General features: G+C 44.8%; 1 protein-coding gene across 1 annotated transcript in view; it reads right to left on the minus strand.

Moving 5' to 3' along the window:
- alg13 (ALG13 UDP-N-acetylglucosaminyltransferase subunit) overlaps positions 1 to 17,091 on the minus strand; it is a 137,363-nt gene that overhangs the window by 74,704 nt on the left and 45,568 nt on the right. The window contains exons 9-11 of the mRNA XM_072501533.1: positions 16,342 to 16,414; positions 14,530 to 14,611; positions 4,939 to 5,098 (exon numbers count right to left, since the gene is read on the minus strand). Of these exons, the coding sequence (XP_072357634.1) occupies positions 4,939 to 5,098; positions 14,530 to 14,611; positions 16,342 to 16,414 (315 nt within the window). The remainder of the gene's footprint in view (positions 1 to 4,938; positions 5,099 to 14,529; positions 14,612 to 16,341; positions 16,415 to 17,091) is intronic.

Here is a 17,091-nt window from a genome sequence, read left to right on the forward strand (position 1 = left end):
TAAATTACAAAACTAATGATTCCAATAACATTAAAAAATAGTTGATTCAAAACCCAAAAAGATGCATTGGTTGATTCAAAAACGAAACCCTCAAATCTGTGGAAATACTGCTATGTGGTTGGCAAGTAGCCTGAAGTGAATCCATTTGACGAAAATTACAATTTACAACAGTAGTCGGGTTCACTTAATTCAAGCGATACAATTTAACATGAAATGAATGAAACATATCATCAGCTACATTATCCTAATTTAATGGATAATCTTGCCGGATGCAAATCAACTTCTAGATTCTGCCTTTGTATAGCTACCATTTTGGGGGCACAGCTTCTGCTGCCTGTAGTGAAATTGTGCTTTTTATTCTAGATTATATATTGAACAAAAAGATCAAAAAATCTTCCAACACAATGTGAAAAATGCTTACTCATTATGGAGACAAGCCAACAAATTGACTTACAATCAGCTAATTTATTAGCAGGTTAATTATCCATCATCTCAGATACCGTTGCAGTAATATAGAAGTGGGGCATTCAGCCCCTCAAAGGTCTTCCACCCATCTGTTGAGCTCTGTAATCCTAGTTCCATATTTGTTCACTCTCTTGGCTGGCAAAATATCTTACTGATCCCAGGTTTAATATTAATCAGTCGAGCCAGCACCTTTTGTAGAAGTCCTAAATTTATCACTTGTGTTTTCCAGCTTCTCGCCCGAACAGCTTGGCTGATTATAACTTCATTGACCTTCCCACCCATGGAGGAAGTTTATCTATCCATCCTATAATTTCCTTTGAAAAATTCTAAAAATCTTGGTACAACTGGTCTCCAGGTGAGGTTCCCCAAATTTGCCAACCCGGATAAGAAATCTCAATTTGTTATCACCTAGCTGGGATCCCCCCCCCATCCCCCCCAAAATTGTAATCCGACCATACAAAATAGAAGTAGGTAATTTGGTCCGAGCCTGCTCAACCTTTCAATAAGATCCTGTTTGCTCTGCTGGTGTCAAGTTGCACATTAACATCTACCCCCAGTAACCTTCGATTCCCTTGCCCAATAAGAAACTACCACCGCCGGCTAAAAATATTCAGTGATCCCACTTCCACTGCCTTCTGAGGCAGAGGTCTGAAATCACACAACCCTCAGAAAATATTTTTCTTCATCTTGGTCCAACGGGCAACCACTAATTTTAAAACCATGTCCCCTGGTTCTGTACTCACCCTCAAGAGGGAACATAATTTCCGCATCTACCTCGTTAATACCATTCAGGATAATCAAGTCACCCATCACTCATCTAAACAAGCAGAGTCTTTCCAGCCTATCTTCCTAAGACAGCCCGCTCATTCCCAGAATTAATCCAGTCCAGCTTGTCTGAACCACCTTCCAGCACATTTACATCCAAAGAAGACCAAACCTGCACACAATATTCAAGGTGCAATCTCAACTGGCTCCATTTATCCCAATTTTCTTTGCAGATACCTTTTCCTAGTCCCAATGTTTTTGTTTTAAAAAAGAGAATGCAAGCAGGCTTCTCAGGTTAAAGATGGATTGCGTTTATTAATTGCTAAAGGCAAGAAAATTATTAAAGAAATCCAAAACGTTTCTACAGATTAGGAGCGAGATTCTTCGACCACCCGCCAGGTCGGGGAATCGCCGGGGGCTGGCGTCAATCCCGCCCCCGCCGGTTGCCGAATTCTCCACCACCGGATATTCGGCGGGGGGCGGGAATCGTGGCGCGCCGGTTAGCGGGCCACCCCCCGCGATTCTCCGGCCCGGATGGGCCGAAGTCCCGCTGCTAAAATGCCTGTCCCGCCGGCGTAGATTAAACCACCTACCTTAACGGCGGCGCGGAGCGATCTGGCCCCGGGGGGTGCCCCACGGTTGCCGGGCCCGCGATCGGGGCCCACCGATCCGCGGGCGGGCCTGTGCTGTGGGGGCACTCTTTCCCTTCCGCCTTCGCCACGGTCTCCACCATGGCGGAGGCGGAAGAGACTCTCTCCACTGCGCATGCGCGGGAATGCCGTCAGCGGCCGCTGACGCTCCCGCGCATGCGCCGCCCGGAGATGTCATTTCCACGCCAGCTAGCGGGGCACCAAAGGCCTTTTCCGCCAGCTGGTGGGACGGAAATTCGTCCGCCGCCAGCCTAGCCCTTTAAAGTTGGGGCTCGGCCCCCAAAGATGCGGAGCATTCCGCACCCTTGGGGCGGCACGATGCCCGACTGATTTGCGCCGTTTAGGGCGCCAGTCGGCGGCCATTGCGCTGTTTCTGGAGAATTTCGCCCTAGAAGTGAGAATGGAGTCTAAAAGGAGAGAGAGAGAGAGAGAGAGAGAGAGAGAGAGAGAGAGAGAGAGAGAGAGAGAGAGAGAGAGAGAGAGAGAGAGAGAGAGAGAGAGAGAGAGAGAGAGAGAGAGAGAGAGAGAGAAAATGTCAAACTAGAAGTATAGATGATTGAGCGTTGTGGTCATTGCAATTAGACATTCCGATGGCACACACATGCACTTTCTGGATGCTTTGGAAACAGGGCGATTCCATTGTTTCTCAAGAATATCAACCTCAGCAAAATCAGCCAGTGCCTGATTTTACATCCTCAGTTACCTTCAGCTTGCTTGTATGTCCATTAAAAAAAACTCCAGATCTTTCAGAATGTAATTTGGTACTCTTCCTTCATTATTACAATCTCAATCAACTCTTTCTTTAATCATTTTCTTGCCTTTAGCAATTAACAAACTAAATCCACCTTTAACCCGAGAAGCCTGCTTAAATTCTCTTTTTAAAACAAAAACATTGGGACTAGGAAAAGGTAGCTACAAAGGGGATTGGGATAAATGGAGTCAGTTCATCCCCCACCCGCCCAAGGACATTGGTGAGATTGCACCTTGCATATTGTGTGAAGTTTTGCACCTTGCATATTGTGTGCAGTTTTGGTCATCTGCAAGGAAGGATGTAAATGTGTTGGAGGTGGTTCACCCCTTAATCCCTCTATATTCCTGGAGCACAAGCTTCTTTTATATAATCTCTTAGAATATAATCCTTGAAGCCCTAGTAAGATTCTAGTGAGTAGGCGCTGCATTCCTTCCAAGGTCAATATATCCTTTATTGGGTTGAAGTATCACATACTGTACACAGTACTCTAGGTGTGGTTTCACCATGGCTTTGTACAGCAGTAGAAAAACTACTTTCCCTTTATATTCTGACACTCTAGAGAGGCCCAGGATGAGACTTACAGGCAGAAGAGTGTAAAATATTCACACATGAAGGCAAAAAGAAACTGAGCTATGGATAAACTTTCTATCTTCAGATTTTTGGATGAAAAGAAGAGAGGTCTGACGAAAACAAAAAGGACTGCAGCTGGTTATAGAAACACAGAAATAGCAGAAGTCATTCCGCCCTTTCGATCTTGCTCCGCAATTCAATATGATCATGGCTGATCCTCAATCTCAAAGCCATGCTCCTGCATGCTATACTTCTAGAAATCTATTTCCTTCTGATATATATTCAGTGGTCTGGCCCATTGTGTTCGAGAATTTCACAGGTTCACCATCCACTAAAGTGAATAAGTTTCTCCTCATCTCAGTGCAAAATGGCCTACCCCATGTCCTGAGACTGTGACTTCTTGTTCTAGAATCCACAGCCACAGGAAACATCATCCCTGCATCCAGACTGTCTAGCTCAGTCATAATTTTATACATCTCAAAACAGATGTTCTCTCTTCTAAACTCCAATCTCTCTGCATAGGACAATCCGGTCATCCCAGGTATCAGCTCTGAAGAGGAGTCATCCAGACCGGAAATGTTAGCTCAGTTCTCTCTCCACAGATGCTGTCAGACCTGCTGAGATTTTCCAGCATTTTCTGTTTTTAACCCAGGAAACAGTCTGTTGTGTCAAGAGAGAGAGAGAGAGAGAGAGAGAGAGAGAGAGAGAGAGAGAGAGAGAGAGAGAGAGAGAGAGAGAGGGGGGGGAGAGAGAGAGAGAGAGAGAGAGAGATGTGTGAGCACCTTCGGTGAGCTACTAAGCACAAACGAGAGAGGAAAGATGGCTTATGGGCAAAGAGACACATCCCATGTCAAGCTAAAGAAAGGTTCATCCTGACGTGGCTTGCGGGGGGGGGGGGAGTGGAGAAGGGGAAAGAGATAATCTGGAAGAATCAACAGGAGTGGACTTTACTGTCAGTGTTCAATTTGGGACTTCCTCCGAAAAGAGAGAGAAGTGTCTTTTTGATAGTCACTATGTTAATTAAAGACTCTGAAATGGGGAAAAAACAGACCTAATAAAAGTTGGAAATGACATTGGACTGGTCCCTGCAGAGAGCAGACAGAAATATATCTATGGCATGGGGTTTTTGGTTGTGCCATACTTCTAGTTTCATGCTACGAAACATCTTTGACTTCCAAAACTATCTTGCAGAAGCACGTGCGCATTTAATGTTTGCAATTATAGTGCATAACCTCTAAATCCGTATCCAATTTCAACTAAAATCCGATTTCAGTTATTTCATAATGTCTCCAGGTAACAATTTTATAATGGATTACCAAAGTAACAGCGCAAGATACTGATTTCATAGAGCTTTCAAAAATATATTACTTGTGTGTTCCCATTACTCCTGACATTAATTACAACAATATTTCATAATTTACTGAGACTAATAATACTCACTATAACGGAGTTATTAGATGGTGTTGGAAACAAAGACAACCAATAAGATACTGATTTTGCATCTAACTTCAGAAACTAAAAAGATATGCAGTACATTCAGAAAGTCAGCCACTCATTTCAATTTTTCAGAAAATCTTTGGTGGCCAGAATTTCATAGTCATTTTAAAATTCCTTCTGGAATACATGAACAGAAAATCTGTATACTAATATTATCCCTCACCCCACAAATAGGTCACCAACTCAACATTTTTAATCAATCAGAATCCCAAAATTTATGGTCTATCCAAACCCACGTACCGCAGAACTTTTTCAGAAAGATATTCAGCATCATCATTTCCTTGAGAAACACTTCCTCTTCTGGTTTTCTTCCCATGACTGCGGAACAATTCCACTGCTGCTCGAAGCTCTTCCTCATCCACTCCAAAGACATCTCTGTACAGCATTTCATACACAACCGCTAAAATAAAATATTTAAGATATACATATTATATATTTGGTTCATTTCTTGCATGGCAGTCTCAGATTCCGACTGAGTTGGGGGAGGGGAGAGAAAAAGAGGGGAGAAAGAGAATGTGTGCTCCCTTTTTCAGATTTCAGGCATGGCGGAGGGGTCACGCAGTAGTCCCAAAACAGCTTTTACATGGTGGGATTTTCCAGATTGATTGTCCCCCGCCTCCATCAATGACATAACGGTTATCCCAACTATCGCCATTTGCATCAATTTAAAATAGGATCAGGCCTTTTACACTCAATAGTTTCCCCCCACACTAAATTTTCCATGAGGGTACGCCAACGTGAATTATGACAGGTCCTCCACAACGTACATCTGGAAAGCAGAACCCAGCAGAGGCACATAGGTGAGTATATGCCCCAGAGGGGGGAAAAGAGGATCATGCCTGGGAAGTACCCTGGCATTGCTCCCTAAACCCAAGTTGCTGGCACCTGCACCACCAGCGACGACATTGGACCCACCTCGTTACAAATAAGATGGGAGGGGAGAAAAAGACGGGAAAGCAGGCACCAGCTTTGCCCGCCCAAGATGATACTTGCCAAAAAAAAAAAGCAAAATTTTGTTCCCTCTTGCCAAAACCAAGATTGCGCGACAGAGGTGAAGCATTGAGCTATTGTCAGTGGCTTTTTTGGTTTACAAATCACCCTCTTTACAAATTCTGTTCACTTTATTTTTTCTAGAAGTTTCCACATTACACCACATCTATGGTAAAGGCTGGAGCTTGGCTGTTTAATAGGTTCCATATAACATACATATTGAAGACCTACATTGCAGATTACATTTAAAAAATGCCATACATGCCAGAAACAGCAACCGTTACTTTATTAAAATGCCCTGGTTACAATCGGTGGCAACTAGCAGCTTTAAAAACAAATTCAAAGTCAGTTAATTGAAAGAATTACACCGCAAGATTTCACATTTTCAAGGAAAATAATCTACTTAACACCAAGGGTTAAAACAAAGAAACTACAACTTGAGTTAGAAGCTTAAATGCACAAAGATTTCAATAAATCTCAACATCAAGACAGCATTTGATCAAATATGGCATCAAGGAGCCCTAGCTGAATCATGGGGAAACTTTCCGCTGGTTGGAGTCATACCCGGCACAAAGGAAGATGGTCGTGGTGGTTGGAGGTCAATCATCTCAGTTCCAGGACATCACTGCAGGACTTTCTCAGGGTAATGTCCTAGGCCCAACTATCTTCATCAATTACCTCCCTTCCATGATAAAGGGAGAAGTGAGGATGTTTGCAGATGACTGCACAATGTTCAGCACCATTCGTGAATCCTCAGATAATGAAGCAGTCACGTCCAAATGCAGCAAGACCTGGACAATATCTAGGCTCGGGTTGACAAGTGCCAAATTACATACATGCCACACAAGTGCCAGGCAATGACCATATCCTACAAGAAACGACCTAACCATTACCCCCTGACACTCAATGGCATTACGATCACTGAAATCCCCACAATCAACATCCTGAGGGTTACCTTAATCAGAAACTGAACTAGACTAGCCATTTTTATACTGTTGCTACCAGGACAGGTCAAATGCTAGGAATCCTACGGCGAGTAACTCACCTCTTGGCCACCCCCTCCCCAAAAGAAAGCCTGCCCATCATCTACAAGGCACAAGTCAGGAGTGTAATGGATTACTCTCCGCTTGCCTGGATGAGTGCAGCGCTAACAACACTCAAGAAGCTAAACACCATCTAGGACAAAGCAGCCTGCCTGATTGCCCTTCCTTCCACAAACATACAAACTCACAAACTCTCCACCATCGACAAACAGTGGCAGCTGTGTACCATCTACAAGATTTACTACAGGAACTCTTCCAAACCCAAGACCACTACCATCTAGAAGGACAAGAGCAACAGATACCTGGGAACCCCACCACCTGAAGTCTCTCCCCCACCCCTCCCAAGTCACTCACCACCCGAAATATATTGCCGTTCCTTCACTGCCACCGAAGTAAACTCCTGGAAATCCCTCCCCAAGAGCACAATGGATGTACATACATCTAAAGGCCTGCAGCAGTTCGAAAAGGCAACTCACTACCACCTTCTGAAGGGCAACTAGGGATGGGAATAAATGCTGGCCTAACCAGCGGCGCTCACATCCCGTAAATGAATGTTTTTAACAACCCACTTCTCATTCCATTTCTATTCCCACCCAGGAGTTCTTCTATACTATACAGGATCTTGAGGGTTTCTTCACATGTGCCACAGCTCTCAGGAATTCACTTTTGGTTCTCAACTGTCATTGCCATGCTCAAAGCTGCGATTTTGTGAGGCCCTTTCTCTTGCATTCGGCTACGCGATCTCCATTTCTTCAACACCTCAAAGACTGTGCCCTTCCCCCAGTTCCAGCATGGGCCTCACTTAACTTTTGCTTAGCGACTCCAATTCAGACACTTGGTTTTCATCTGCTCCTGGTCACCGACCCAGTCTCCAACTGCCCGTTTAAAAAAAAAACTAAATTCCTGTTTCTGTGAGAAATCACTGATTAAAGCCAAAATCAAAAATAAACCCTGCAATCTAATCCCAAGGCAACATGGCACACCTGGGATGTCCCAATAGAAATTCAAAGTAATCAACTTTACCTTTCGAAGCGTCACTTTGATTCTGGGAGTACATGAATCTCTCTAATGGAGACAACTGCAATCTTGCCAGTTTCACTGGCTCGATTACAAAACTGATGGGACCGCCAGTTGTTTGTTATTTTCGCACCTCCAACTAAATGTCTTGATGAAGACATGGAACATCCTTTAAATTGCAGTTACCTGGAGGGGTAATACTCAGGTTTTCCAAACACGGCATAGCTTTTTTCCATTGATTTTTAGATTTTAAAATTCAATTCCAAAAACTATAAGACCATAAGACATAGGAGCGGAAGGCCATTCGGCACATCGAGTCCACTCCACCATTCAATCATGGCTAATTTCAACTCCATTTACCGGCTCTCTCCATAGCCCTTAATTCCTCGAGAAATCAAGAATTTATCGACTTCTGTCTTAAAGACACTCAACGTCCCGGCCTCCACCGCCCTCTGTGGCAATGAATTCCACAGACCCACCACTCTCTGGCTGAAGAAATTTCTCCTCATCTCTGTTCTAAAGTGACTCCCTTTTATTCTAAGGCTGTGCCCCCGGGTCCTAGTCTCCCCTGCTAATGGAAACAACTTCCCTACGTCCACCCTATCTAAGCCATTCATTATCTTGTAAGTTTCTATTAGATCTCCCCTCAACCTCCTAAATTCCAATGAATATAATCCCAGGATTCTCAGACGTTCATCGTATGTTAGGCCTACCATTCCTGGGATCATCCGTGTATATCTGCGCTGGACCTGCTCCAGTGCCAGTATGTCCTTCCTGAGGTGTGGGGCCCAAAATTGCTCACAGTATTCTAAATGGGGCCTAACTAATGCTTTATAAAGCTTCAGAAGTACATCCCTGCTTTTATATTTCAAGCCTCGAGATAAATGACAACATTGCATTTGCTTTCTTAATTACGGACAAAACCTGCAAGTTTACCTTTAGAGAATCCTGGACTAGGACTCCCAAGTCCCTTTGCACTTCAGCATTATGAATTTTGTCACCGTTTAGAAAATAGTCCATGCCTCTATTCTTTTTTCCAAAGTGCAAGACCTCGCACTTGCCCACGTTGAATTTCATCAGCCATTTCTTGGACCACTCTCCTAAACTGTCTAAATCTTTCTGCAGCCTCCCCACCTCCCCCATACTACCTGCCCCTCCACCTATCTTTGTATCATCGGCAAACTTAGCCAGAATGCCCCCAGTCCCGTTAATATATAAAGAGAACAGCTCTCTGCCTTCTGCCTGACAGCCAATCGTCAATCCATGTTAGTACCTTGCCTCGAATACCATGGGGCCCTTATTTTACTCAGCAGTCTCCCGTGAGGCACCTTATCAAAGGCCTTTTGGAAGTCAAGATAGATTATCACATATGAATCATAAAATTCTAGGTCTGCAGGATCGCTAAGAAAACATGTTGGCCATATAATTTCTAAATCGGCTACTACATTGTTTTCCTTTGTGTTAACTATGCTTTTTACGTGGAAAAATATTAGTTTCAGTAAGCATTTTGAAACACTAGTCATCAGCACATCTAGAATTTCATTATGCAACAGATTAATGTTTTAATTCAAGACTGAAATGACAAAGCTTTGCTTGCTTCTGACTGGGGGGACGGTATATAGAGGGAAGATTGCTTGCTCGATTTATATTAATTAGACCCGATTGCACAAGGCACAATTTCAAAATTTGGACCATGATGCAAGACATGGATGTTTTGGGAAACTGCAAGGAAGATGGTGGCAGACTCCAAGAGGGTATAGACAAGCTAGTGAATGGTCAGACAATGCAGATAAAATTAAACGTAGAGAAGTGTGAAGTGACACATTTTTTGGTTGGAAGAATGAGGGGACATACAATAAACAGTACAATTCTAAATGAAATGCAGGAACAAAGGGACCAGAGCGTACATGTGTATAAATCATTTAAGGTGGTAGGGCAGGTTGAGAAAGCAGCTCATAAATAATGCAGAATTGTGGGTTTTATAGATAAGGGCACAGAATGCAAGAACAAGTCAGCCACGAATCTTCATAAACACTGGTTAAGCCTCAATGGGAAGGATGAAGGTTTTAGAAAGATACAGAAAAGATGACAATAATGGTTCCGAGGACGAAAACCATAAATGTGGATAGTTTGGCAAAGCTGGGGCTGTTCTCCTTAGAGAAGGTCAAGAGATTTGCTCGATGTGCTCAGAATCATGAGGTGTCTGGGTAGCGTAAATGTGAAGAAACTGTTCCCATCGGCAGAAGGTCAAGAACCCCAAGGTGACCAACAAAAGAACCAGAGGCAACATGACAAAAAACAACTTTATGTAACAGGTTGTTTGGATCCAGAATGCACTGCCTAGTGTGTGGTAGAGACAGATTCAATTGCAGTTTTCAAAAGGGAAGTGTATAATTATCTGAAAAGATCTTACAGGGCTACAGGGAAAGGGTCAAGGAGTGGGACTAGCCGAGTTGCCGTTGCAGATACTCACACAAAAACCGTGTGCTGAATGACCGTCGTCTGTGCTATAACCATTCTAGTATAGATACATTCAAGAAACTAGAAAAAAAAACACTAAAATGCTGAAGGTTACCCTGATTGTGATCAAGAAGGCTGGGAGAAGGTTTGCGTGGGAACATAAATACCAACATAGATGGGGCTGGTGCCTGTGCTGTAAATTAAATATAAAGCGGCCAGGGGGGGGAATACAAACATTATTGTGTTTCACATCCTCAGGCCATCAAAGACAATGAATTAATGAAAAGCAAAATACTGCGGAAGCTGGAAATCTGAAATTAAAACAAAATTCTGAATAAACGCAAGCAGGTTTGGCCACATCTGTGGAGGCATAACAGTTAACATTTTGGATCTAAATGATCCTTCGACAGAACTGACGCAAGGTAAAAATGTTCAGAATTATAATTGGAAAGAGGGCAGAGGTGGTGGGACAGGTCAAGGCAAAGGGGTCGCGGACAAGTGAGTAAATTAAGGGATGAAGGATGCGAAAGGTGGCAAAAGATAAAATAGCAGAATGCATTAATGGGAGCAGTCTACAGTATTCGCTACTCCCAATGCGGTTTCCTCTACAACGGGGAGACTAAACACAGGCTAGGTGACCGTTATCTGGAACATCTTCACTCGGACTCACAAGCATGACTCCCAACCTCCTGCTCGCTTGCTATTTCAACTTCGAATCTTCTCTCATGCCCACATTCCCATGTCCTAAGCCTGCTGCAATGCTCCAGTGATGCAAACTGGAAGAAGGCCTCACCTTCCAATTCAGCACTTCATAGCATTTTGGATTCAACACTAGTTCAAAACAACTCGACTTATTTGTTGTCCACATCTCCATTGCCCTGACATATCCCTGATCTTTGATTCCACCTGTTCAGGCCGCCAGGCAGGAGGCAGAGCTCATTCCCAGATACATCGAGGATCAAGCGGGCCTGCAGGTGGCCCAATTCAGCAGGGAGGCCAGCCAGCCAGTTTGATCGGAGCACCTGTGTTGGAGCTGGTTTAGGCAGGCCAGACCCAAACTCCAGCTCGTTGAGCAGCGCCTGGGGTCCAGGCCACCCTCCCAGACTCACTCATCACCTGACACCGCAGCACCAGCTCCCGTTGCTGCTCAAGACAGAGCCAGCCAGATCGCTGGCCATCACCCCCGGCCACCACTGCCATTACAACCTGATGATGGAGCAGAATGGATGGGCAATCAGCTGCAGCCTACTATCCAGTGGTGCTCAGGTGCAGGTGCAGCACTACACACCTAATAAAAATTAATTCATAACAACTATAGTTCTAAACTTGGGATTTGGGCTGGATGTAGAATATATCGGAGTGCCTTTTTCTCATCTTTTGTACAAAAACAGAAATCTGCATCAGTGGATAACAAGCACTTCACGGAGTGGAAGGCTATGCTTAGGGGTTGTCCCAGATCTGAAACTGATGTATAGGATCCTGCAACGGTTGAATCTTCTGTTGGTCTAAAGGTGTCCAGATCTGGGCACCTTATTCCTGGTATGAAGAAATGACAGGTCCAGAGATCGAAATGGAGCAAACATACCCTGGCACTCCGGACTGTTAGTCATCACGGCATGTTATTCTTTGAGAGCTTGGGTGTGCAGCGTTCTGTGGCTCTGCAGAAGGTGGCTGCTGAGAGCCTAGAGTCTGAGAAGTCCACACTACAGACCCTGCTGGCTGAGCAGGATAATGTGGGCAAATTCAAAGATGTATTTGTCAACTGGCTGTCCTCCTTCTGCAAGTTTGTCAACTGCACCAGCGAACTGTGCCACATATTCTGGACCAGTATGGGGGCAACTGCTATTACTTGTCGACCAATGTCCTGGACTGGGCGGAGAGCCATCACAACTATCTCACAGGGCTCCGAGGTCTTGGTGATTCACAACAAGGAGGAAAAGTTCATCTCCGGCGATGGTACGCAGAAAGTGTATTGGATCGGACTGAATGAGGTCTCTGAAGGGGGAAGGTGTAAGTGGGTCAATGGGACTGAACCTGTAGATGAGCTGAAATATGGTGACAGACACTACCCATACAGCTACTTAGATTGTGACCTGGAGTAGTAAAAGAACTGCGGCCTGGTCCGGAACAAAGCCTGTAACCAGGTTCACCACTGAATCTACAAGCACAAGTTAGAGAAACCGTTGATTAGCCTGTGAACCCGTGCACAGCCCACTAAGGGTGGGGGTGGCAGGAGGGTCAAATTACAGCAGGAAGTGGGCACACAATGGCACATTGCTGCCTCACAGCACCAGGGACCCATGTTCAATTCAGACCTTGGGTGACTGTGTGGTGTTTGCACATTCTTCCCATGTCTTTGTGGATTTCCTCCAGGTGTCCGGTTTCCTCCCACAGTCCAAAGACATGCTGTTAGATGGATTGGCCATGCAAAGAAATTGGCCCTTAATGTACAGGATGTGCAGGTTAGGTGGGGTTGTGAGTTACAGGATGTGCAGGTTAGGTGGGGTTGTGAGTTTATGGGGATAGGGCAAAGGAGTGTGTCTAGGTAGAGTGCTCTTTCAGAGGATTGTTGCAGACTCGATGGGCTGAACGGCCTCCTTCTGCACTGTAGGGATCCTATGATACAACTGTATTGTACAAATTAACTCGCAGGAAAAAAAATTCAATATTTAAGTACGAACACAAGAACTAGGTGCATGAGTATGTTATCTGACCCCCAAACCTGCTCAGTCATTCAAGATCATGGCTGATCTTTTTGTGGACTCAGCTCCACTTACACCCCGCTCGCCATAACCCATAATTCCCTTACTGTGCAAAAATCTATCTATCTTTGCCTTAAAAACATCCTACGATGTAGCCTCAACTGCTTCACTGGGCAGGGAATTCCACAGATTTACAACCATTTGGGTGAAGAGGTTCCTCATCAACTCGGTCCTAAATCCCCTTACTTGGAGGCTATGCCCCTTAGTTCTAGTTTCACCTGCCAGTGGAAACAACCTCCCTGCCTCTATCGTAACTATTCCCTACATAATTTTATATGTTTCTATCAGATTCCCCCTCATTCTTCTAAATTGCAATGAGTATAGTCCCAGTCCACTCAGTCTCTCCTCATAAGCTAATCCTCTCAAATCCGGAATCGATCGAGTGAATCTCCTCTGCACCCCCTCCAGTGCAAGTACATCCTTTCTCAAGTAAGGAGACCAGAATTGTTCACAGTACAGTCTTCATGCTTAATTTATCTAAGTTTTTACTAGGCAGCAAACAAACTCTGCTATAGAAAGAGAAAAAGTTAAAAGCCAAAGAGTACATCATATACCTCGGGCGCGATTCTCCACTCCCACACTGGTTGGGAGAATCACCTGGGCCGCCAAAATTTCCGGGGACGCCGGTCCGACGCCCTCCCGTGATTCTCCCAAGCGGCGGGAACGGCCCGGTCGAGTTTCGCGGGCCGAAGAATCGCCGGAGACACCGAAAATGGCGATTCTCCGGCACCCCCGCTATTCTGAGGCCCGGATGGGCCAAACGGCCGGGCCAAAACGGCGGGTTCCCCCCAGCGCCGTCCACACCTGGTCGCTGCAGCCTGCGGGGGGGGGGGGGGGGGGGGGGGGGGCGAGGGGGGGATCCTGCACCGGGCTTTACCTGAAATGTGCGGTGGCCCGCGATCGGTGCCCACCGATCGTCGGGCCGTCCTCTCTGAAGGAGGACCTCCTTCCTTCCGCGGCCCTGCAAGATCCGTCCTCCATCTTCTTGTGGGGCGGACTTAGAGAGGACGGCAACCACGCATGCGCGTGTTGGCGCCGGCCAACCCGCGCATGCGCGGATGATACCCGTTATGCGGCGCTGGCCGCATCATCTATGCGGCGCCGCTTTTACACGGGCGACAAGGCCTGGTGCGTGTAGATGACACGGCCCCGATCCTGGCCCATTGTCAGCGTCTGAATCGGTCGGGACCTGGGCCGTTCCGCGCCGTCGTGAACCTCGACGGCGTTCACAACGGCGCGGCCACTTCGGCGTGGGAATGGAGAATCGCGCGCCTCATTTTAACCAGCTGTTTTGCTGGAAGCATAGAAATATGCTTCTCATTGAGCTGCAAGCAAAGTTCAGTCAATAGTATAAATTATTGTCAATGAGTAAACTTCTAGATTGTCATTGGAACTGTACAATGTTTTTCATTACCTAATGTAGGAAGTGAGCAAATATCCACCAACTGTGTGCGACACCATTAGTCGAACTTTTGTTCTCGCAAATAAATTTGTTTCAGTGACCCGGCAGTCAATGCAAGGCAACAGTCGCATTCTAATTTAACAAAATACAAACTTACCTTGACACGTGGCTGCATGCCCTTGAAACTGCTTTGTAAACACACTATCATAATGGCCATTGTTGGAACAGCAGAGCAAGATCTTTGAAAAGAGAAACACCATTCTTTACTTTCTCTCATCAATTCTCACAGGCTTGAAAATCAAACAAGAATCCGTTAACTCAAAAGCAAAGTACTGCAGATGCTGGAAATATGAATTATAACAGAACAGGCTGGAAATACTCAGATCAGATATCTGCTATGGAGAAAAATACAACATTTGAGGTCGATGCACTTCATCCAAACCAATCGACCCAAAACTCTCCACAGATGCTGCCTAATCTGCTGAGTATTTCGGGCATTTTCCACTTTTATTTAGGAATTAGTTCAGTTTTAATAACTATTCCTATCCGGTCTCCTCTGTTCTCATAAATGCTAACCTTCCCCCTCAAAAACTCCAAGGACAGTGATATTCAAGAAGCAGAGCGCAGGAAAAACAGCAGTGGCACAGGCAGCATCCGGCCCTGTTCTTTCACTGCCCCTCTCTGGGCCAAGGCCACACATCCAGTTTCGCCCAGTGGTTCCTCTCCAGTCATCGGAGTAACAGCCAATCCTGGCATTAAACTCTCCCAGGAGGTTGATCTTCACTTCTTTTGGGGTGGCAGTGTGGACTTCATTCAGAATATAACTTTTTCTTGACATCTTCATTGGAGTTAAAGGTTGAGGTATAAGGTCTGCGTATTGGTGGCATACTGACGGCTGAGGTACAGGTGAAGTGTCATGACCCTTTCATTCATACAACTGGCAAGTTCTGGCAGTGTATCCAAGATCAAATTCCAGATTGTATAAGCCAACTGCATGGACACAAGGGTCAGGCTTTCTTTTCCAGTAGGCATCTCTCCCTGCTTGTTCTTGCAGCTGCCCCTCCCCAGAAAGGAGTGTCTTACTGAGGGCAGCAAGGTCAATTTGGAGTCTTGATAGTTTGTGATACGCTAGTGCAGTTCTTCTTTCTGGACAGTCGCCCTCAAAATTATCCACAAGTGTTCTGACATTCCATGTTGCAAAATTACCACACAGATGGTAGTTCCCTCAGGCTGCGGTTCCCCAGACAATTATGCAATTATTGGTTATTAGTCAGAACACCATCCAAATACGTGATGCAGATAACTGAAACAAACCAAGTGCCTAACTGTTGACTCCTGGCAGTTCTCAGCAAAAACAAATTAAGACTATATAAGCAAATTAAGTTATTTTATTCAGAATTTAATATACAAACTGGTTTTAAATAATACTTCTAGTTGAGAGCAAATTGAAAATTGCCAATTCCAGTGGGGGGATTAGCTGGTGCTTCCATGGGTGGCATGGTGGCACAGTGGTTAGCACTGCTGCCTCTCAGCAGCAGGGACCCGGGTTTGGGGTTTGCATGTTTTCCCAGTGTCTGAATGGGTTTCCTCCGGGTGCTCTGGTTTCTTCCCATAGTTCAAAGATGTGCGGGTTAGGTGGATTGGCAATGATCAATGCGTGGGGGGGTTACAAGGTAGGGCAGTGGAGTGGCCAGAGGGGTGCACTCTTTTGGAGGGTCAGTTCAGACTCGATGGGCCAAATAGCCTCCTTCGGAACATGTCGGGATTTTGTACAAAGCATCAGGGAGTCTTTAAATACCTCTAATTTCTGCATGGCATTTTCCCGCATGCTCTCTAGATTCTATTTTTTCCTTTTAGTTCCATAAATTGTTTAATTCATTGACTGATTTGTTGCTGGTTTATTTGCTATGCTACTGTATGCAAGCATTATACATAGGCATTTATTGTGACACATACAAATTTTTCTTACCTTTTTCCCAAATCCATTATTAGTAGCTTGTATGGGTGGTTTGCCAGGATATCGGTAGATGAGAAAATCACAACTTGATATTTAAAAAAAAAAAAATTATTAATTTGCTTTCTAATTGACAGAAAACAAGTAATTTTCTATTGAAGTCCAGTCAAAATTTGTATTTCTTGCCCAAAGCACCAACACGCCCGAATAAATTTGTGATTCTTGGAACATTTATTCATGCTTCCCCCCCCCCCCCCATTTTTGACAATATTGCAGTGAAGACTGAGCAGGCTGGAGTACTGCTCCACAAGAGGGAAAGAAAAGGCCGAGGGATGACCTGATAGAAAGCAAAACTGTTTAATACGGTGTGTGTTTAGAAATATTTTCCTTTGTGGAGGAGAGCAAACAAGGGGTCTCAAGTACAAGATTTTCACTATGGCATCAAATAGAGAATTGAAGAGAAATCTTGAGTGGTAGGAGTGTTGAATGCTATCATATGGAGCAATTGCAGCAAATAACATTGAAGCATTTAAGGGAAGCTAGATAAGCAAAGGGAGAAAAAGAGGAATCCAAGGGAAAATTGATAAGGTTAGAAGAAGCGGTGGAAGAAGCCCAGTTGGAGCAGAAACCAGTATCGGTGAGCTGAGCCAAGTGATTTGTTTCTATTGCTATAGACTGACCATTTCTGTTCACTACATTTCATCGAAGTATATCTAATGCTGCAATGACGAAACTTTTAAAGCTAAAACATTTGAAGGGATTAAC

Source organism: Scyliorhinus torazame, chromosome 5 (genome assembly GCF_047496885.1).
Source record: "Scyliorhinus torazame isolate Kashiwa2021f chromosome 5, sScyTor2.1, whole genome shotgun sequence".
NCBI classification, from domain to species: domain Eukaryota; kingdom Metazoa; phylum Chordata; class Chondrichthyes; order Carcharhiniformes; family Scyliorhinidae; genus Scyliorhinus; species Scyliorhinus torazame.